Source organism: Mytilus californianus, unplaced genomic scaffold, assembly GCF_021869535.1.
Source record: "Mytilus californianus isolate M0D057914Y unplaced genomic scaffold, xbMytCali1.0.p SCAF_8, whole genome shotgun sequence".
Taxonomy (NCBI): Eukaryota; Metazoa; Mollusca; class Bivalvia; order Mytilida; family Mytilidae; genus Mytilus; species Mytilus californianus.
In genome coordinates this window covers 25,456,450-25,477,935 of record NW_026262734.1, presented here as the reverse complement: position 1 = coordinate 25,477,935, position 21,486 = coordinate 25,456,450, and the positions used below count along the sequence as shown (strand labels likewise).

At 32.4% G+C, this 21,486-nt stretch overlaps 1 protein-coding gene across 1 annotated transcript in view; it reads left to right on the top strand.

The window, feature by feature from the left end:
- Positions 1-1,776: 1,776 nt before the first annotated feature.
- Positions 1,777-21,486, top strand: part of LOC127712515 (eIF-2-alpha kinase activator GCN1-like) — a 76,107-nt gene continuing 56,397 nt past the window's right edge. The window contains exons 1-13 of the mRNA XM_052218990.1: positions 1,777-2,008; positions 2,099-2,201; positions 3,934-4,132; positions 4,423-4,531; positions 6,430-6,528; positions 7,913-8,047; positions 9,169-9,237; positions 10,724-10,832; positions 12,513-12,587; positions 13,714-13,842; positions 14,363-14,515; positions 18,945-19,042; positions 20,718-20,793. Of these exons, the coding sequence (XP_052074950.1) occupies positions 1,985-2,008; positions 2,099-2,201; positions 3,934-4,132; positions 4,423-4,531; positions 6,430-6,528; positions 7,913-8,047; positions 9,169-9,237; positions 10,724-10,832; positions 12,513-12,587; positions 13,714-13,842; positions 14,363-14,515; positions 18,945-19,042; positions 20,718-20,793 (1,378 nt within the window). The 5' untranslated portion in view covers positions 1,777-1,984. The remainder of the gene's footprint in view (positions 2,009-2,098; positions 2,202-3,933; positions 4,133-4,422; positions 4,532-6,429; positions 6,529-7,912; positions 8,048-9,168; positions 9,238-10,723; positions 10,833-12,512; positions 12,588-13,713; positions 13,843-14,362; positions 14,516-18,944; positions 19,043-20,717; positions 20,794-21,486) is intronic.

Sequence of the window (21,486 nt, the reverse complement as noted above, 5' to 3'; positions counted from 1 at the left end):
GTACTTGGCGGATAATGTTGGGATGAGTACGGACCTTATTCTGGAAGTTAATAATGTAGGTTCCCTGATACTCGTACAAAGCAATATCTTGCAAGGTTGCATCTGTAGTTGACGATAACCAGGACACATGTTTCTTTAATAAACTATTTGATTTTAAAACTGTTTAATAGCGATGAATAGTGACGACATCAGATTGCGATGATTGAGGTTCTAAAGGTGTCCATACCATTTGACTTTTTTGGCGTTGCTTTAAACAATACTGACATTTTTTTTTAAATTGTCCTAAATTGTCACTTAGCAAGTAGTCTTGTGGATGGATGCGGCTTTTTTTGGTATCCCATATACCACAATCGTCGAAGTAATTTCTTTTTTTTTTGTCGCTGGTAAAGATATTGTCGTTGTTACGGACTAGATACTAGATTTGTTACCAGAGGGACAGTCATCAAATAATTGTTCTTTCTTATTATGTATAAAAAGCATTCTCTTGCAGACATGAACTTATACCAAGTGGAAGACTAGTATTAACACCATCAGGAGCTGGGTATTCTTCACTTTATCAGAATAATATTTTACCGATCAATATTATAATTTGGGAGTTTGGAGTACTACAATTACCTATCAAATAATGTTACCATAAAGTGTCGTTTACGGAAAAAAAATTGTTTTTTATTCTGCACAAAAACGATATTTTATCGGAATATTATATTACTGGGCAATATTGTAATTTGGAAGATTGTAGGACAATTAATAACCTTTCAAATAATATTACAATAAAGTGTCGTTTAAGGAAGAGTTTTTTTTTATTCTGGACATCAGAGGCGGATTTAGGGGGTCAGGGGGCCCGGACCCCCCCCCCCTTTTTTTGTGGGAAATTTTGGTTGATTATATAGGGAATCACTGAAACATGCCTGGAGCGGGTCCCCTCTTAGGCAGTCAGTGGGCCCCCACTTATGAAAATTTCTGGATCCGCCACTGGACATAAACGACACTTTATCGGAATATCATTTTACTGAACAATATTAAATTGTAATTTAAGAGATTGTAGGACAACAAAAAAATACCTTCAAATAATATTACAATAAAGTGTCATTTAAGGAAAAACATTTCTTTTATATTCTGGACAAAAACGACACTTAATCGGAATATTATTTTACTGGACAATATTGTAATTTGGGAGATTGTAGGACAACAATTACCTTTCAAATAATATTACAATAAAGTAATATTTTCCAAATTAATTACCAAGAAAAAAATTAGGCAAGATCTGGGAACAGTACATCTAATATATATGTTCCTGGTCAGATCAAGTACATATACACTTCACTTTTAACACATCCTGGTATCCTAATACATTGAATTTATCTGTTAGTCCCAGACACAAAACAACACAGCACAAAACAAAAAGCATACAGATAAAGAATTAAGCACATGTTAAAACTCATAAATACAGCAAAGTCATATAGAATAACATACAAAACACAACTGATATTCTAACCATAACTAAAACTGAAGTACAACTTAAAATTAAACCGACAAAGCTAAAGTCTAAGCGCATTTCTGTCATTTAGCTTCTGCTGATATATTTGTGTATAGATCTTCAATTACTCTCAATATATCAGGTGAACTCGTAGAACGTTATTTTCTTCAATGAAATCATATGATATACCACATAAAAAGCTTTCTGACTGTCCAGTGTTGCTAGATACAGATTTCCCTAGTTCTTTCCGGATAATAATCCGAAATTGTTTATTTTCTTATTCTTCGATTACACTTTTGTATCTTTAATTAAAAAGAGTTCCTTACACGATGTTATGAAAAAAATAGATTTCCACTAAGAAACCAGATAAACATTGATATATTTTCCGAGAAATAAGTCTTTAAGGCAACATTCAACCAAAACTCAACGTCCAACACCTTATCATACATTCCATTGACTGAAAAATACACAGAATTTGCCGCACCGGGCATTGCACAACCATCCAGCATGGCGGAACATGCGGGAATTTCGGTAAAAATATAAAACTAGCGAAGAATTTTAAATGAATCAGAGTTATTGCATATTTGCCATCAAATTAATGATATATTAATTTCTTTGTAGAGTGCTGATATTTTAAAGAAGTTTGCTCAAAATGTTACCAATCCGAGCACCAAAGAGCGACTGGAAAGTCTGAATGATGTGGCAATATGTTCAAGCAAACAAGGTAATAAGTCAGGCATGTTTTAAGTGAAGTAAACAAGAATTAACAGTTATTCCATCACATTTTCACATATTTTTATCTTGAAAACAATTCAACTACATGATACAGACATATGACATACTCCCCCTTTTTCTACTATCAACAGGTCAGGAATAACCATTAATTGGTTGATTATACCTCAAATAAGGTATAATCCACCATTTGACATAAAATGGGTTACACCAATTGAGGTTTATTGCAGTTTTTAGTCCCCAAAACAATTTAAGATATATTGGAGCATCTTTTCGCATTTACCATAACAAGCTTTGATGACCGCCTAGTGATGACATGTAATTGATTCCAACACTTCGAGCTGCAATTTGTTAGAGAAACCTAAAAACTAATATGACCCTCATTTTCCTACTGTTAAACACATCTATTAATTATTATTTTTGTTCTGTAGTCTCTTCCTGTCCATTTTGACTAACAAATCTTAAAAGTTGGAATTGATGAAACTTAATGAATCCAGTCCAGAATATCAATCAATTGGTCGATTATACCTCAATTGAAGTATGATCCACATTTTCACAAAACGCAGCACAGGAAGTCAGAAGTAATTACATGTCACTAATGAGTACTCATCACCGCCTAAGATTGTATATGCAAAAAGATGCTCCAATATCTCTTTAAAAAAAAATTGTGATAAAAACTGCATTATACCTCAATTGGTCTATCCAGCAATTGATGGTTATTCCTGACCTGATCAAATACGATAAGATAATATCATAATCAAACAAGCAGCATGTTAACATTGATAAGAGGGAGGTGCTATAGGATGGGCTTCTGAGGTTATTGGTGTTTTACAAGTTGATTTTACATGTTTCTGGTCTCAAAAAAAGGTGTAGTCCGTTCGTCATAGATGATACTAAGTTCTGCTGGGCAACATAAAACTTTGCAATTTATTTGTTAGGTCATCAGGTTGTTTTAGGGCTGGGCAACAAGAAAAATCATGAAAACTGTCACCGGAGAATGAAGCTTTCTGGTATCTTTATTTTTGCAAATTTTGTTTAACAATTTTAATACAATATATCAACCCATCTTACTTTCATTTTCACAGACTATTCCGGCGACGGATGCATAATGTTTGATGTATGTATGTTATGAATGTTCCTCTTTTCGCTAGGTGCACCGCCATTTTTATGATCAGTGTTTTTAAATCGTGTCTCTCCGAGTTTGGTATTTTAGTGGCGTTGCTTTAACTGTTTCTAGAGTTATGCCACTTTACAAATGGAAAAATTGCTTAATTTTTCATTTCCGTTCTCTTACTGAAGTTTGCCTCAACCAAATGTTATGAAACTTATACACAATGCTTATTACCACAAAACTCAGATCAAATAGGAATCTGGGTGGCGTCACTTATACCTTTCTTGAGTTATGTCCCTTTATAACATTATATGCAAGCCTGGGCATCATCTATGTCCCATTGACATGTTCCCTATTTATTTATGTATCCACTGATCATTGAAATTTTTGGTTAGATGTTGGAGTATATACTTTGCACGACATCACATGTAACCTGCTTGTTCTGCTTACACTTCATACATCATGTACATTGGAGATACGTCTTAAGAATTTTATTAACCACATCCAATATAATATTTGACTGACCATCTTATATATTAGGATATGATTTCTTTGAGAAAGTTAAAATTAGCATTTATTAATAAATCTTAAACATGTTGAACCATATTTTCAGATTTACCAGAGAATGCAGTGAAAGGAATTCTGAAGTATCTTGTCCAGGCAATAGGAGCATATCAAGATGCCAAGTCTAGGAGAGCTGTTCTGAAGATAATACAGATATTAACAAAAGCCTTTCCTGCAGTGGTTGTTAAGAATACAGCTATTGTACTTAGTTCAAAGTCTTCTCTGCAGACTAATGTTGTAAATGCAAGGTAAAAACTTACAGTAATAAACTAATGCTCCAGATGAAATGACACCAACATATGAAGCACTCTTTAAGGCTAAAGAGAAAAAACAAAGTGTAAAATATCATGAATATACACCCGAGTCATTTGGACTGATCAAAAATTGTCTCATTGGCAATCATAATACATCTCTTTTTAATATTTTATATTTATTTGTTTTGAGATGGAAGAAAAATTGTAAGAAATCCTATGTTGTTACAAACTTTACATGCACATGTATGTGTTTTCTGTATTTAAAGAAAATATTATCTTTGCAGCCACAGTTTGTCAGGAGAGTCCTTGTTTGCATTGGCATGGGTCTGTGTTGTGTTGAAAGAAATCTACCGTAACAAAGCTCAAGTATCATCAGATGACATTAAACAACTTGTACGTGGATAAGTATTAAATGAAATAGTCAACTTCATTTGGGGTTCGTTTGACTTTGTAAAACAGACAAATATATATCTGCTTATCTTTACAGTTTTTATGCCCCCGCCGTAGCGGTGGGGGCATTAAGTTTTACCCTTGTCCGTCTGTACGTACGTACGTCCCAAAATTGGTTTCCGCTCTCTAACTTGAGTTTGCCTCAACCAAATGTTATAAAACTTATAGACAATGCTTATTACCACAAAACACAGACCAAGTTTGAATTTTGGTGGTGTCACTTTAACCGTTCTAGAGTAATGCCCCTTTATAAATGGAAAAATTGCTAAATTTTTAGTTTCCGTTCTCTAACTTAAATTTGCCTCAACCAAATGTTATGAAACTTATACACAATGCTTATTACCACAAAACACAGATCAAGTTTGAATTTTGGTGGCGTCACTTTCACAGTTCTAGAGTTATGCCCCTTTTATAAATGGAAAAATTGCAAAATTTTTATTTTCTTCTAAATATCAAGTTATTTTTAAAATTGGAGTTATCTTCCTTTGTCCATGATTATAGTTGAAGCACTTACAATCAATGCTTTATACAATGCAATGTTTAATTTTGACTTCCACTGATAAAACACAGATCAAGTTGAAGTTGGGTAGTGTCACTTTAACCATTATTGAGTTATGCCCCTTTATAAATCGAAAGGTTGCAAAATTTTTAGTTTCCATTCTGTAACCTAAGTTTGCCCCAACCAAACATTATGAAACCTATACACAATATTCATTACCACAAAACTAAGATCAAGTACAAATTTTTTGTTTCCGTTTCTAACTTTAGTTTGCCTCAACCAAATAGAAAAAATTGCTGAATTTTTAGTTTCTGTTCTCTACTTAAGTTAGCCTCAACCAAATGTTATGAGACTTACACACAATGCTTATTACCACAAAACTCAGATCAAGTTCAAATTTGTGTAGCGTCATTTTTACCGTTCTTCAGTTATGTCCCTTTATAACTATATGATATGCAATCGGGGGCATAATCTGTGTCCACATGTGGACACTATCCACATTTATTTCATGTAAATATCCACAAAAACCAACATTGATCGTGACGAACAAAGCATTTTAATAGACTTTTTGGCTAGACTATTGTCCCTAACACCTGTTCATTTTTCGAGTGACAATGTGGCATTAGGGGCATATTTGTATTAAAATAGCTTCAATTAGAAACTCTGTCATAATATTGTTAATAAGTTGGCACACAGTCAAGTACAGTACAGATAAACAGCTTTTTCCTCTAATTACCTGACATAGATCTTTTAAAAGTTGTCTTATTTGAAGTGCTTTGAAATTAAAAAAATTTTATATGTGATTTAGATTGTCAATGTAGCAGTAAATTGATCCACATTTTAAAGTTTAAAGTCACCTTAGTTTGACCTAATTTTCATGGTTCATTAATTCACTTTTAATTTAGTCAGTAGTTCAGATTGTTTAGGTTTTCAGATTACTTTTTAAGTTATACCTATCATCTGTAGGGTGTTATTTGATTGCTGTACTTAATGTAACTTTTATACTTGTAGTTAGTTTTAAATGAGCTGCGTCGGATAGAAATGGACCTTATGCAAATGATATCAATACATCTGTTAACCTATTTTCAGTTGAAAATAATCTCTATGCAAAGTCTGTAACTGTTTGAAAATTGAGTTGAGATAGAAGAACCCTACAAAACTGACCAAAGTTTATCTTTTATATCCTATCTGAATGTTCTAAAATCACTCTAAGTCTTATGCATGTACATGTATATGTGCACTTGCATAAGGGTCGATTTCTATCCAATGCGGCTCGAATGAAAGAGTGAATTTCACGATGAGTTATAAAAAGATATGAATGATTAAGATTATTGGATTTTAGGTTTCAGTTCAGTGTGGATTTGTATATGGAGCTCTAGCAGCAGGAAACAAGACCATCAGCGGTGCTGTGTACAAGAAGATGGTTCATGTGTTCAAAAGTGTAAGTACTTATGTATTTTTGGTCCAGCCAAACTCTATGATCACCCCAGATTTTAAGATGGTGCAAAATTCTTAATTGAAGACTGATTATAAATTAATGATGTGTTTTATGACTTGCTGAAAGTTTTAACATCATTTTAATCATTTACTACCACTTTTGATATATAGTTTGCCTTTGAATTAAAAAAAAAAGACACAATTTTAGACATACACTAGCGTATAGTTTCCTTTGTAAATCAAAATTTGTTAAATATTGCTATTATGAATTAATGTGAAAAGGTAAGATATCAAATTTAAGCAGTTGATAGAAATTATGAAAGTATGTTATCAGTATCTTATTCTTGTGAAAGTAATTGAATAAAATTTGGTACAAGATGTGTATTGATATCAAAGTAGATTATCACACTTTTTATGCAGTACGTACCACTGGCACAGTAATGTAACACTCGATAGTTTCCGTTTATGCAAAGCAGTGAAGGGGCCCTTTACGGGTTATTTGCTTGACGCAAGTGTTGAACTTCAGAAAATATGATAATAAGAAGTAAATGCTCTTTTCAACAATTACAAAAGTAAATGTTTGGCATATAAAAATTGAAAACCATATAATATAAATGCCCTGTAATGTTTAACCTGAATGCAATTCACCCCAAGCTGAATTACAAGTGTACACATTGGATGGTCTTTCAAAGTGAAATACCAGGAGTCATTGTATTCAAAATATACCCAAATGTAATCTATGGACATGTTTGAAATCCAATCAATAATTGACACCTTTTGAGAGAGATTGGTCATATTATGACGTCGAGGCTTAAAATAGAATAAAGGAAACTTTACCTGTGTACAAATCAATATCCCATAAAATATACAAGAAAGAAACTGTTATAAAACTTTATTTAAATAACACAAAAGTGAATATGAAATAGTAACGAAAAATAAGAATGCATTCAAGAAAAATATATTACCAAATTGCTGTTTCATGTCAAAAATCTCGTCAGTTTTAACTAAGGAAGCATATCTAGCTGGCGATTTTTTTCTATGAAATTAACCAAAAGGCCACTTGTTAGGTTATGCAGATACCTGGAGAATTTAACATTAGTTGAATGGGAAATGGTTTTGTGCAGGAGAAAATTATGCAATTAACCGAATTATGCAATTAAGCGGTATGCGATTAAGTGGAGTCGACTGCACTAGTTTCATAGATATCTTAAGAAATCTCTATACTAGAGAGGTATATTGGTATATTTAGGTCTAATGGCTGGACTCTATCCTGGTTGTCATGTAAAAAGATAAATTCAGTTGTCTGCTAGACATGCTAGACTCAAGCATTATGTGTTTAAGGATTTTAATGGAGAACTTTGTACATAATTTATACTTCCTTTGTACAGGATGATAAGGTGCCAGAAGAGTATGGACAGATGTTACAGAATGTTGAACCCTCTATGTTTATTTTGTCTGCAGCCAGTGTACTCATGAAATATTTCTACAACAAAAGAAATCAGGACTTGATTACTAAGTTCAAGGTAAACATTGGGAATGATGTTGGATGGACATATAGCAAACAGGTCATAGTCAGTTATCTCTGCTTGCAAAATTAAAAAGACACTTAAAACTATCTGATTTAAAATCTGGGCAGAGAAAGATAACTGGATTTCTGTTTCCACTGAACTTGAGTATACATGTATAAACAATCTCTTCCTTTATTTTATTGACAATAATAGCCAGAAAACATGATAAACCTCTTTTCAATTTTATTTGACTAATTTTTATGCCCCCGCTGTAGCGGAGGGGGCATTAAGTTTTACCCTTGTCCGTCTGTACGTACGTTCGTTTGTGCATACGTACATGTACGTCTGTACATACCAAAATTGGTTTCCGTTCTCTAACTTGAGTTTGCCTCAACCAAATGTTATGAAACTTATACACAATGCTTATTACCACAAAATACAGATCAAGTTTGAATTTTGGTAGCGTCACTCTAACTGTTCTAGAGTTATGCCCCTTTATAAATGGAAAAATTACAAAATTTTTAGTTTCCTTTCTCTAACTTAAGTTAGCCTCAACCAAATATTATGAAACTTACACACAATGCTTATTACCACAAAGCACAGATCAATTTTGAATTTTTGTGGCGTCACTTTAACTGTTCTAGAGTTATGCCCCTTTATAAATGGAGAAATTGCAAAATTTTTAGTTTCCGTTCTTTAACTTAAGTTTGTCTCAACCAAATATTATGAAACTTATACACAATGCTTTTTAACACAAAACACAGATCAAGTTGAATTTTGGTGGAGTCACTTTAATCATTATTGAGTTATGCCCCTTTATAAATCGAAAAAATTGCAAAATTTTTAGTTCCTGTTCTGTAACTTAAGTTTGCCCCAACCAAACATTATGAAACCTTTACACAATACTTATTACCACAAAACTCAGATCAAGTACAAATTTGGGTAGCGTCACTTTTATTGTTCTTGAGTTGTGTCCCTTTATAATGTTGTATGCAAGTGGGGGCATCTTCTGTGTCCATGGGGACACATTCTTCATTTATTTTTCTTTTAAATAAGAATAGTTTGAACATAATTTTACATTTTTTACAACATTTTGTATGCCTTTAAAGTAGTCGCAGCATTTTATTCTGTTATAGGGTCCATTCCTGGAGATTTTTGTGAAGCAGTTACTTGGAAGTAGAACTAAGCCACAAATACAGTTACTTGTAAGTTACATGATTTTTGTCCTGTTTCTACCTATTACTCTGCACCAGTATAAATACTAATGTTTGATTTGCCATCCTTTTTTGTTAAACTAAAAAATGAAGATAATAAAAATAAAGGGTTTATAAATACAGCTTGTGTTCATCATAAAATTGAGAATGGAAACGGGGAACGTGCCAAAGAGACAACAACCCTACCAAAGAGCAGAAATTAGCTGAAGGCCACCAATGGGTCTCCAACACGGCGAGAAAATCCTGCACCCTTAGGCCGGCCCCAAAACAAAAATGTGTACTAGTTCAATGAAAATAGACGTCACACTTACAGCTCTTTTCATAATGCTAGCAAGACAAAGGTTTGTTTGGCTTGCTTGCTTTGTTTGTATCAATGTTTGCTCAAGCATTGTAATTAAGATTGACATCTGCAAACAATAAAAGTAGGCGGAGTTAAATCTCTGTAAAGGTAAATTTGATTATTTGATAATTTGATAATGTCCAATCAAATTTAAATATAATGTATACAAGTTTAAATCCTCCTTTTTATGTTGTTTTCAGATGTCAATCTTAATAACAATGCTTGAGCAAACATTAATACAAACAAAGCAAGCAAGCCAAACAAACCTTTGCCTTGCTAGCATTATGAAAAGAGCTGTAACTCCAAAACATATAAATGAACTAAAATAAAAAAACATACAAGATAAAAAAAGGCCAGAGGCTCCTGACTTGGGACAGGCGCAAAAATGCGGCGGGTTAAACATGTTTTGTGAGATCTCAACCCTCCCCCATACCTCTAGCCAATGTAGAATCATGTCTATTTCCTGTTGAAGAGAAACATACAGTTTCTGTTGTAATAATTCTATATAGGATTAATGCATAGAGCCATTAGTCAATTAAGCTATCCTTAAAATTCAACTGAGTACAAATTATTGTGTCACATAACAGGGAGGATGTAGCAAAATATTATACATACATGCTCGTTTCTCGTTTTTTTATATAGATTAGACCTTTGGTTTTCCTGTTTGAATGGTTTTACACTAGTCATTTTGGGGCCCTTTATAGCTTGCTGTTCGGTGTGAGCCAATTCTCTGTGTTGAAGTCCGTACTTTGACCTATAATTGTTAACTTTTTACAAATTGTGACTTGGATGGAGAGTTTTCTCATTGGCACTTATACCACATCTCCTTATTTATATGTATAAGGATCTTTTCTATCATCTTTCGTTGTAGTCCTCATCAAACTTTGTTAATCAACAACTCCTTGAAAATGCCTTGATGACAGAATTCAACCAAACTTGCATAGCTTCTACAGAACAGGAAGTTGTGCACATGCTGTTTTAATTTTTGTTCTTAGTGATTTTGTTTCCCATTTAAAACATGGACTTCACCATTTCTGCTTATATTATTTGGAGAGGGTATACAGCACATATCTTCCTTGGAAGATTCACATATTTTACAATGTCTAACATAACCTTTTTTTATGGTATCTGTTATAGGTCAGTTGTAAGGATATTTTAAGACACTGCAGTCATGAGGACATGAAAGGACAAATTCTACCAGCAGCACAGAAATCTATGCTAAGGAATCCTGAAGTTATATTAGAGAGTATGAATATTTGTTTTACAAATTTCAGTTCTTTTTCTTGTAAAAACAATAGATTGTTTAGAACCTGGTAAAGAAAACAGTTTTGTAATTTTTTATACCACCGCAAAAAAAATTTTGTGGTCGTATATTGGTATGACGTTGGCGTAGTCGTCGTCCGAAGACACATTAGTTTTCACACTCTAACTTTAGTTTAAGTGAATGGATCTCAATGAAATTTTATCATAAGGTTCAATACCACAAAAGGAAGGTGGGGAATGACTTTGGGGGTTATGGTACCAACAGTTAAGGAATTAGGGGCCAAAAATAAGCATTTTGGTAACTTCCAGACATAACTTGTGTGTAAGTGTATGGGTCTCTCTGACATTGTACCACAAGGTTCCATATCACAAAGGGAATGCTGGAATTGATTTTGGGGGTAATTGCCTCAAAATTTTAGGAATAAGGGGCCAAAAAGGGGCCAAAAATAAGAATTTTTCTAGTTTCCAGACAATAACTTGTGTTCAAGTGTATGGACCTCTCTGAAATTGTACTGCAAGGTACCATACCACAAAGGGAAGGCTGGGATTGATTTTTGGGGTAATTGTCTCAAAATTTTAGGAATTAGGGGCCATAAAAGGGCAAAAAAACAAGCATTTTTCTAGTTTCAGGACAATAACTTGTGTGTAAGTGTATGGATCTTTATGAAATTGTACTGCAAGGTTCCATATCACAAAGGGAAAGCTGGGTTTGAGTTTTGGGGTAATTGCCCTAAACGTTTAGGAATTTGGGGCCAAAAAACAAGCATTTTTCTAGTTTCCAGACAATAACTTGTGTTCAAGTGTATGGATCTCTCTGAAATTGTACTGCAAGGTACCATACCACAAAGGGAAGGCTGGGATTGAGTTTGGGGTGATGAATCATAAGGGGGTTCAAAAAATTTGGGGGGGGGGGGGATTTTTTTTTCCTTTTTTTTCTTTAAAATTTTCCATTTTAAATTGGTTATTTCTGATTTATATATTAATGCAAATAATAATGATATGGTTTGAATAGGTAAATTAAAATTTTTTAAGTTCTTAGACCACTTTCATTCTGTGTCAGAAACCTATGCTGTGTCAAATATTTAATTACAATCCAAATTCAGTGTTGTATCAAGCTTGAATGTTGTGTCCATTCTTGCCCCAACTGTTCAGGGTTCGACCTCTGCGGTCGTATCAAGCTGCGCCCCAGCGGAGCATTTTATTATATTTTAAAAGAATAGAATATAACCAACTTGTAAAAAGATCAGTTGCTAGTCTATAGACTTGCATTTTACTATACATACATTTGTTTATTCTGATAAGAAACTATCTTTTCCTCTCAAAAAAACAAAAAGGTATATTTAAATTCTGATCAGAAATCTAAGATTATGACCAACAGAAAAGAAAACAGTTGATATATATAATTTTTATATATAACTATTTTATATGAATTGGACACAAATGGTACATGCAGAGATCTCTGCAAGGAAGAAATTGAACAAAAAATGCACATTCAGTTTTGAAGAAGAAAAAACTATTTATGCTGCTTAGGAACATAAGAGCAGACATGCATATATCTCTGGGAAAAGGCAGCCATTATTCTTGATTGTATGTTTCTAGCTAGAAAGATCAGTGAGAAATTGTTTTTTATCATATTTTATATAATTAATATTTTATTTTATAGGTATTGATTACCTGATGTCAGGACTGTCTCTAGATTTAGGTCAATATGTTACTGATCTGTCCAAGATTATTGGTAGTAAGTTGTTTATAAAAAGATCATACATTAGTTAAACTTTCTAAGAATACATTTATTTTGGTGGATACCAATTTTCATGTAATGAGGAAAAATTGTATTTTCTTTGATATTTGATTTTGTGGAATTGCTAAAGTGTATTTTCTTCAAGCCTACAGCTAATTTACACTTTCATTACTTACTTAGTCCTTGCTATGCCTTATGGCACATAGGGCAAGGACAAGTTTCCTCCACTCTTCTCTGTTGTTTGCTTTTTTTCCACTGTGCCCCAGGTATATCCTCTTTCCTTTAATTCATTTTCTATAGTGCGTATCCATGTTGTTTTAGGTCTTCCTCTTTTTCTTTTTCCTTCTGGTGTCCCTCTAAGGGCTACCTTGGTCATGTCTTCAGATGGTTTGCGTAGAACATGACCAAGCCACCTCCATCTCTTTTGTATCAGCAAAGTCTCCACTTTCATTGGATATTTAAATTTGTGGTCTAACTATATATACCCGCAAAATCCACAAAAAATTGTACCCCACAAATACTATTGAATCCATAGTGTATCTAAAACATGAATAGAGATGTACAGACCTGGCTATTGACATTCTCTTATATATTATATTTGTAACAGACAAAAGTTCTGATAAGATAAATTTATTAAGTACTTGATTTGAAAATGTTCATGAAATTATTTTCTTAGCAGAGATTGGAAGATGACAGAAACAAGCTGTATGAGTTTTAGCACTGAAATGTATAATTATAGATTATCGTTGATCATCTCAACGAGATTGATTTTCTCGCTTGACCCGGTATGACCAATGATAATCTGTTTATCGCTATTTTACCTTTGACGACGTTGTCAATTTCATTAGCAACGCCACGTGCCCTCTTAGTTTCTAGCGATAATTTTTCATATCACTCGACTCCGCTGAGAAAGGAAATTATCAGTCAGCAAGATCAAAGGAATATTTGGTAAAATAGCGATAATTAAGAATAATCCATGTGACTTGTAGAGATAAACCAACTTTAAATTAATCTAGATTTATTTTTTATCAGAGATGCTTGAAATGTAAAAGTTTTTCTTTTATTTCAGATCAGTGTAAATGACAAAAGTTGATTAAAACAGCAAAACTATTTTTTTTTGCAGCACAATTTGGATCCAAGGAGGAGAATACCAGACAAGAGGCTGCACATGCATTCAAGAGCTTAGCTGAACAATGTAGTGATCATGAAGCTGTAGAAAAGATTGTTACACATTTGTTTGCTGTCTTGAATGGTAGGTTCTTTTTGCTGGATAAACACTTAAACAGAATCTCTAGGAAAATTGCTATAATGTTGAAAATTAAACTTGTGGTTAAAATATGCCTGAAGCAGAAGCCCATTATACCAATACAGAATTCAAAATTAGAAAAAACAAATACTAAGTGCATATATTTATTGTATAGAATAGCATTCGTTTTAAGGTAGTCTTTCATATTTTAAGATTTTAAAGCATTCAATATTTTATCTTAAAATTTAAAGATTGACCAAATGTAATGTCTTGAAACTTTATCTCCCTCCTTAAATCTAAAATTTCTTCTATGGAAATGGCTGTATTGATATATGTCTTTATTAAAACACAAAATGTCTTGATTGACATACATAATGTCTTTATTAAGGTGGTACCAAACACCTTGACTAAAATTATTTTGGCTCGTTTAATTTTAAAATTTTTAAAATTTGATGATACATGTAATGTCTTTAATAATTCTTATTATGTAGTTTATGAAGATACACATAATATTCTTATAATGTAGGTTCAGAAGGAAAACTAAGCATGGCTGACCAGAGAATCAGTGTCCTCCAGGCCATTGGAAATGTAAGCAAGAATGCAGTCAGTGGTGCTAATACTCTACAGAACCTGAGTACCAATGTATCGGAGAATTTTCTTACCTTACTTCAGTCAGAAGGTATGAAACATGAAAGTATATTCACTACTCTCAAGACTGTAGATTTCTTAGAGCTATTTTCCTAATGCTTGTAGTTTAAAGGTTTGGTTGGCTTGCTGCTTTGTTTGTATAAATGTTTGCTCAAGCTTTGTAATTAAGATTGACATCTGCAATCAATAGATAGGCGGGGCTTCAGCTTGTATACATTATACTTTAATGTTATAAGATGTTAAGTATAATGCAGAATATAATGTATATATAATTTCAATGACCAAAATCAGTTCAAATCTTTTACATAAACTATTTGAATCAACTGAAGTAGACACTTAATACTCATTCTCTGTAACCACTTTTAAACTTTTTCGGCACACATAGTCACCGATCTTTCTGAAAATTGGCTGATATGTAGATCCTATTAGACTAGTCAAAAAAATAATGTCAACCGATATATATATTGGTTGGTTACCATGGTAACAGCAGAGAAAGTTGGGATTTTTGAGAAAAATACATTATTTGGTGTAGTGTTGGGAAATTATGCGGCTACATCTATTAAAAGGAAACACAAAAACAATTAATTTCATTCTTGTTTTATTCCAAATTCAAAAAAAGTTATGGGGAATCTACCTAGAAACATGCGAAATTAATTTCTAAAAAATGATCATTGTGCAATTTTCCTCACAATACGAATTATCTCCCTTTGATGGGTTACACTAATGACTGGACAAAAACGAAAACGCTAATAACTTTTTTATTTCTCAAAGGATTTATGTCAAATTTGAATTGTTATAAATTTAGACCATTCAATACATAAATATGAGAGAAAAAAATATAGAAAACTTTTTTAAATCTTCATTAAACGTGACCTGACCAAAGCTGACAATGCCAGGACCAAATGAAAATGCTAATAACTTTTTTACTTCTTAAAGGGTTTATGTTAAATTTGAAATATAATAAAGTTTAATCATTTAATATAGAAATTAATAAAAAAATATAGAAAAAAATATAAAATATTCAGATAACGTGACCTTTCTAATGTTGACAATAAAACTGACCAACAGTAGCAATGACCTGGCCGATGAAAATTTCTGTGTTATTTTATATTATTAAAAAAAAACAGGAAAAATATATGTTTTTGGTGAAAAAAACTTGACCTGACCAACGTTGACTGTGTCCTGGTCGTTGTACTACCTAATACTTATTTATATCTTATTGGATTTTCTTTAAATTTATATAAAAAAAAAAATTAAGATTGAATGGTAAAAAACTGGGAAGAACAGTTTAGGGTACTATGACGAGCACCGAATTATTTAAACTTTTTATGGTATTGAGTAGTATATTGTATTTAGCTGTGTTGTAAATTATGTTGTATATTACCGGTTATAATTTGACACGTTTGATCACAAATATAAAGTAACTCAAAAGGTGTGTTTGAAGTAGGCCATACATATATGTAAGTTAATAAATCCAATATAGTTTGTTTTTTAATATTTTCTAACAGTAAATAGTTATTTCCACGTACTACTTAAGGCATGTGCGAGCCTTGTGCAGGATATCTTGGCAGTTTTTAATATTTTCATAAAACAAATACACATTTCGCAGACTGCTTGAGGTATGCCCGAGCCCCTGCATGCACGATATCTTTGTAGTTTAAAATATTTTCATAAAATATAAGTAAACATATTCGTGGACCTAATTTGAGGGTTACCAGAGCCTTGTCTTAGTTTTAAATGTTCCCGAAAGTTTGTAAAGCATTTTATATTTTCTAATTTGATAAAATTAATGATTCAATCTAAGTGTTTCTAAAAATTTGATGCAAAGCCTATTACATTTAAATAGGTATAAAGTCATTTTTCCTGGTCGTGATAATGGTCAGAATGTAGGACAGAAAGTCACAGACAAAAAGTTGCGGACAATTAAAAAGTCACATGTATAATATTTTACAAACATAGACTTGTGCTTCAAAGTAAAATCTAAATTTTTTTTGTTTAAAGAAAGACAATTATATACTAATTTTGAGGAAACATCTTTCTGTAATGGGCTTTCAGTGGAAATCAAAGTATATGTACATGCATATAATTCTTTTAAAGTTACCCTGTGTAAAGAGTTATCATATTGTCAATATTTTTTAATTTGCTGCTAAAAATCCATTAAGATTACTGTTATTTTCTCAAATTTCAATAATCCAATGCCTTTTACTAATGTAAATATAGTGCTACCAAAGGCGGATCCAGGGGGCCATGAGGGCCCGCCCCCTCCTTTCATTGGAAACATTTGGTTGATTACATATGGAATCACTGAAGCATGAATGTAGCGGGCATCTCTTAAGGCAGTCAGTGGTACCCCTGATATGACAATTGTCTAGATGGTGTATTTTCCCCCTGCTGCTCGTTGTAAGACCAGCAGTCACCAGCTGACCGATTTTCCGTGGGTCCTCTTAGGGAAAAGGAACTTTTGGAAAATCTCGAAAATTCCTCCCCGGCCAGAATGTCAAACAAGAAAGGTGTCGGATGAATAGCAGGGACCATCGGGTCGACAGCTGATCGTACCCGCCCTTGCTTGTTACGCCCTTTTTTTTAGGGGCTCCCTAGTTGATCTATTGAAATGTCTGTCCTTGTCCAATTGATCCCAATTTCTAGTGATATTTCAAATTGTCTGCCGTCATCCCAGCTTACACCTATTGAAGGACCTTTTTGATTTTTTTGATTTTTTATAACTTTTATAAAAATGATCTTCATGTAGATACTCATCATCCAATAATACAATATTATTCAAAATGTATAGCTACATGTACACATGCTTTGCCATTTCAACATAGAGTTTAAGAATGAATAAGAAAAATAAACAGCTCATAATAAAGGTATTTTTTCCTTTATAGAAAGGTTAGATGGTCAATTATCATTTATTTAGAGGATCAACGTCTGACTCTTTTTGTTCTATTTTTTATTGTGTTGAATTGTTTCAAATTATTGACTTTAATTAATTTTTGGTCAGTAGACTAGCACAGGACCTACAATGTTCCCATTAAATTTATTGGTTTTGTTCTCTTCTGAAATATGCATGAGATGTTTGACACTGGACATAAAGAAAACCAAAACTAATCGATCATTTCTTTTTTTTACAAAATTGTATACACTCTTTGCTATATGTATCGAAGTTCATTAAACGAATTTGTAAAAATTCGCACTTATCAGTATTTTTGCAAATGGACTGCTTGTTTCCATGGCAACACATTCAATGGCAAATATTGCATAATTGAATATACAATTAAATGATTTTATTTGTTTTTTCTAGATTTAGTCATTGTTTTTCTTGTACATTTTTCATGATCATGATCATGAAAACAGACTGAAATTTCATCATAATCCGCACTTTTATCCAGATTAGAGAAATTGTATTTGTTTCATTCAAGTGGTAACACCATTATCGATATACTATACCAGCAAAATTATTTATATATACACATGTGTGTATACAGTGAAACTTAATAAGTGTTTTCGTTTTCCTACTTTTGTGGACATTTAAGAAACTAACTGAAACTTTTTCAAAATTGTTTTAAACTTGTGTATCATCATGAAATTGTTTCCATAGCAACACAGTTAAAACTATTAATAACGTTATGTATGAATATGTTTCAAATTTTAATGATTACAATCATTTCTACAAATTGTTTATTTATTTATTTTTTTCTGACTGCAGAATTAGGTTTTAAAACATTTTTTTTCAAAAATTTTCAAAAAAAAATTTTTCTGAAAAAATGAAAACTAAGCATTTTGTATCCATGGTAACAAAAAAATGAGACATACTTCCCCATTACTTTTTCGCATCATTGATAAGATAAGACTATGGTATTTATGAATTGATGGTTGACTTTAACTCAGGTGTCCGCAAAAAATTATGGTGAGCATTCAAAAATGACCTCAAAAGGGTATTTTTTACCTAATGCAAACCACATAAAAAGGGGGGTATATGTGATTATGATTGAAAATGAATATGAAAATATCAGTTATTAAATTACATTGATAAAATGCATATATTTAATAAAATCATAAAAAAATATTCTTTCTTTTAATCATTTATTATGAAAAATTTTCAGCTTAAAATCAAAGATATCCAGAAGAGGTAAAACTGGTCCTCAGTTGCTATGGCAACCGATATGCTTTGCAACCAAAATTTTGCCATTTTTTGTTTGTTTCATCAAGACTAGTAAGTGTGTGAAGTTTGAAGAAAATCCATGACCATGCGTGCCACACTCCCTATATAAAAGTTTAAATAGTTACAGAGAACCAGTATTAAGTATTTAAAAAATGTCAAAAATCTTTCATCAGATGTACTTCAAATTTTAGGCCAAAATTAGCCCTTACAGGACCTTTTCCTTTCAAAAGTTAGACTTCTAGAAAAATTTGCATTTCAAACGTGCTATATTGGTTTTTTTTTATTTTTTACTTTACAGTCCATGAAGGTACATTGGTCCATGCATTACAGATGCTTTCTCTATGGTGTACAAAGTTCTACACATGTGTACCAGATAAACTGATCCTGTGGTTTAAAGTAAGTACATGATGTAGTAAAAGTTTATATAAAAATAATGATATTTGGTATGATTGCCTATGTATGCTTTAAGCAATATGTGAAAAGGAGTCAGAAAAAAGGTCAAGTGAACAGAGGCATGGTACTAGTTGGTATTTGAACAGATTTGATTATGTACTGAAAAAATGTTATTTTAGATATTCCTGTGTGCATTTATTATTGCTATTGGTAAATATCGGACAAATATGTGAAATAAATTATTGTGATTTCGCGAAAAATTTCTTAAAATTGTTTCAAAAATGTTAAGAAAACCATTAGGGCTATTCCATTAAAAAGAATGTACCAGGGTCGGACGGCAATTATAAAAAATCCTGATGGTTGTTGATGTGTTGAAGCGTTTATGGCCAGTGGTCCTTGGTGGTTAGAGAAACTAAGTATTGTTGGTTGTTGGTCTTCTTTGACAGTCAGTTTTTGTGACTGTCGGTTTCATTGTGTTATTTTTCGTTATTTATTATTATTTGTTTTTGCAAGGACTTATATAACCGATTGTTTTTGTCTCCTGCTCATATCGTGATATTTTGGAAAACATAACTGTTCCCGCGATTTACGCAGCGGCAGGCGCAACGTTGTATTCTACCTATGGTACCAGTTCCGGAAGTGCAATAGTTACTTCCCTTAAATGACAAACACATGACGAACTATGTCAAATTCTAATGAAAGAACCTTCGATTTGAAAGAAAATAAAAATTAATTTTGCCGACCTTTTTAACCATCAGTATGGTCATTTTAAAGCCATATTACTATTGAGATCGTATATCCCTCCTGGGATTTTTCTAGTATTCCACAGGGTCCAAATACCGGACCCATTCCTATTGGCAATGGCAAATACCCTACGTTTTTCCCAGTTTTCAATTTGGGACAAAAACTTCCAAACGATCTCAAAATTTATTTTTATCTTTATTATTCATGACAGCGATGCTCATTTTGTTCAACCGCTAGCTTTATACTGAAAATCGCCAACAAGTAATGTGTAAATACGAGTAAAATTGTATCTGACTGACAAAAACAACATTGAAGAACAATGGTTGCCATAAACCGGAAATGAAGACGATTACAATACCGGATCAGATTCCGGGGTCGGATAAGGGTAATTCCGGGTTTGCCGATCAAATACAATAAAAAAAAATAATTCCAGGCAGATGACAAAATACATCTATGATGATGAAATATAAACACTCGAATTGAAAACCAAAAGATATATGGAAAAGAAAGAAAAAGCATGAAATATTTTATACAGAAACACAAATTTTCATGTCAAAATCCAATGAAATGTGACAGTAATTTTCTTTATCATTAATAAATGTTGATATTACATGTATATGTTTTTACAGAGTATACATATATCTACAATTACAAGAGGTAATTTCTTCTCAATTTTGAAGGACCAGTAAAAAATAAGTTAGATATATTCCAGTTGGTTCTTGTATTATCATGAAACAACTTCCTGTTGGTTGGTGTTAAGATACATGGTACATTCCTCTTGGTCATGGGGGTACTTAAAAATTGCCTTCCGACCCTAGTACCTCCTTTTTAATGGAATAGCCCTTATATGATATGATGCTAATTGAGCATTCATATCCACATTTTTCTTTATATAGTGTTAAATGTTACATAAATGTATGCTATTTTTTAACAGAAAGGATTATCCTTGAAGACATCAACATCAGCTGTAAGGAATGCTTATCTACAATGTATGAATGCTGCTTTCCAAGGTAATCGTTAAAAGATGATATAATCCTCAACAGTTAATACCAAATATTATATCAACACTGTATCAACCCTAGATACCAATATAATCCTAACAGCTTTTCTAATGGATTTCTATTGGTTGAGGGTTGATATGGTGTGTGATACTGAAAAGGCCATACCATCCATAGACACTTTTTTTACATATATACTTAAAATAAATGGTTCTCTTCTGAAATTATGTAATACAGATTAGGGGTTTGATCAAGCCTTTGTTACAGAGACTGATATCTATATCATAATGGATGGCTGATGCAGAATGATTGCCAATCATTGTATTACACTTAAAGTTTTCTTGTATTTAGGGATCATAGATTTATTCTTAGGAGGAAGCTCCGAGCATGCTCGGAGGATGCTCAGAGCTTTTTCAGTAGGCTCTTCTCTGCAGTTTATGTGAAAATAATTATCATGATCCATTAAGATGTCAATCAAATCTACACCACTTCTACAATAAGGAAAGTAGAGCATTATAGAGGAAGCTCAATTAACACCTGTGTAAACATCTAATCTATTCGAATACATTTTGCCTGAAATTTTACAAAACTATAGAATAGATTAGAAATTCTTCAACAGTACTGTGTAATGCTTGGAAAGAAATCTCAAGTCTCCACAAAAAGTGAAAGTCATTTATCAAAAAATATACAATTATTATATTTAAT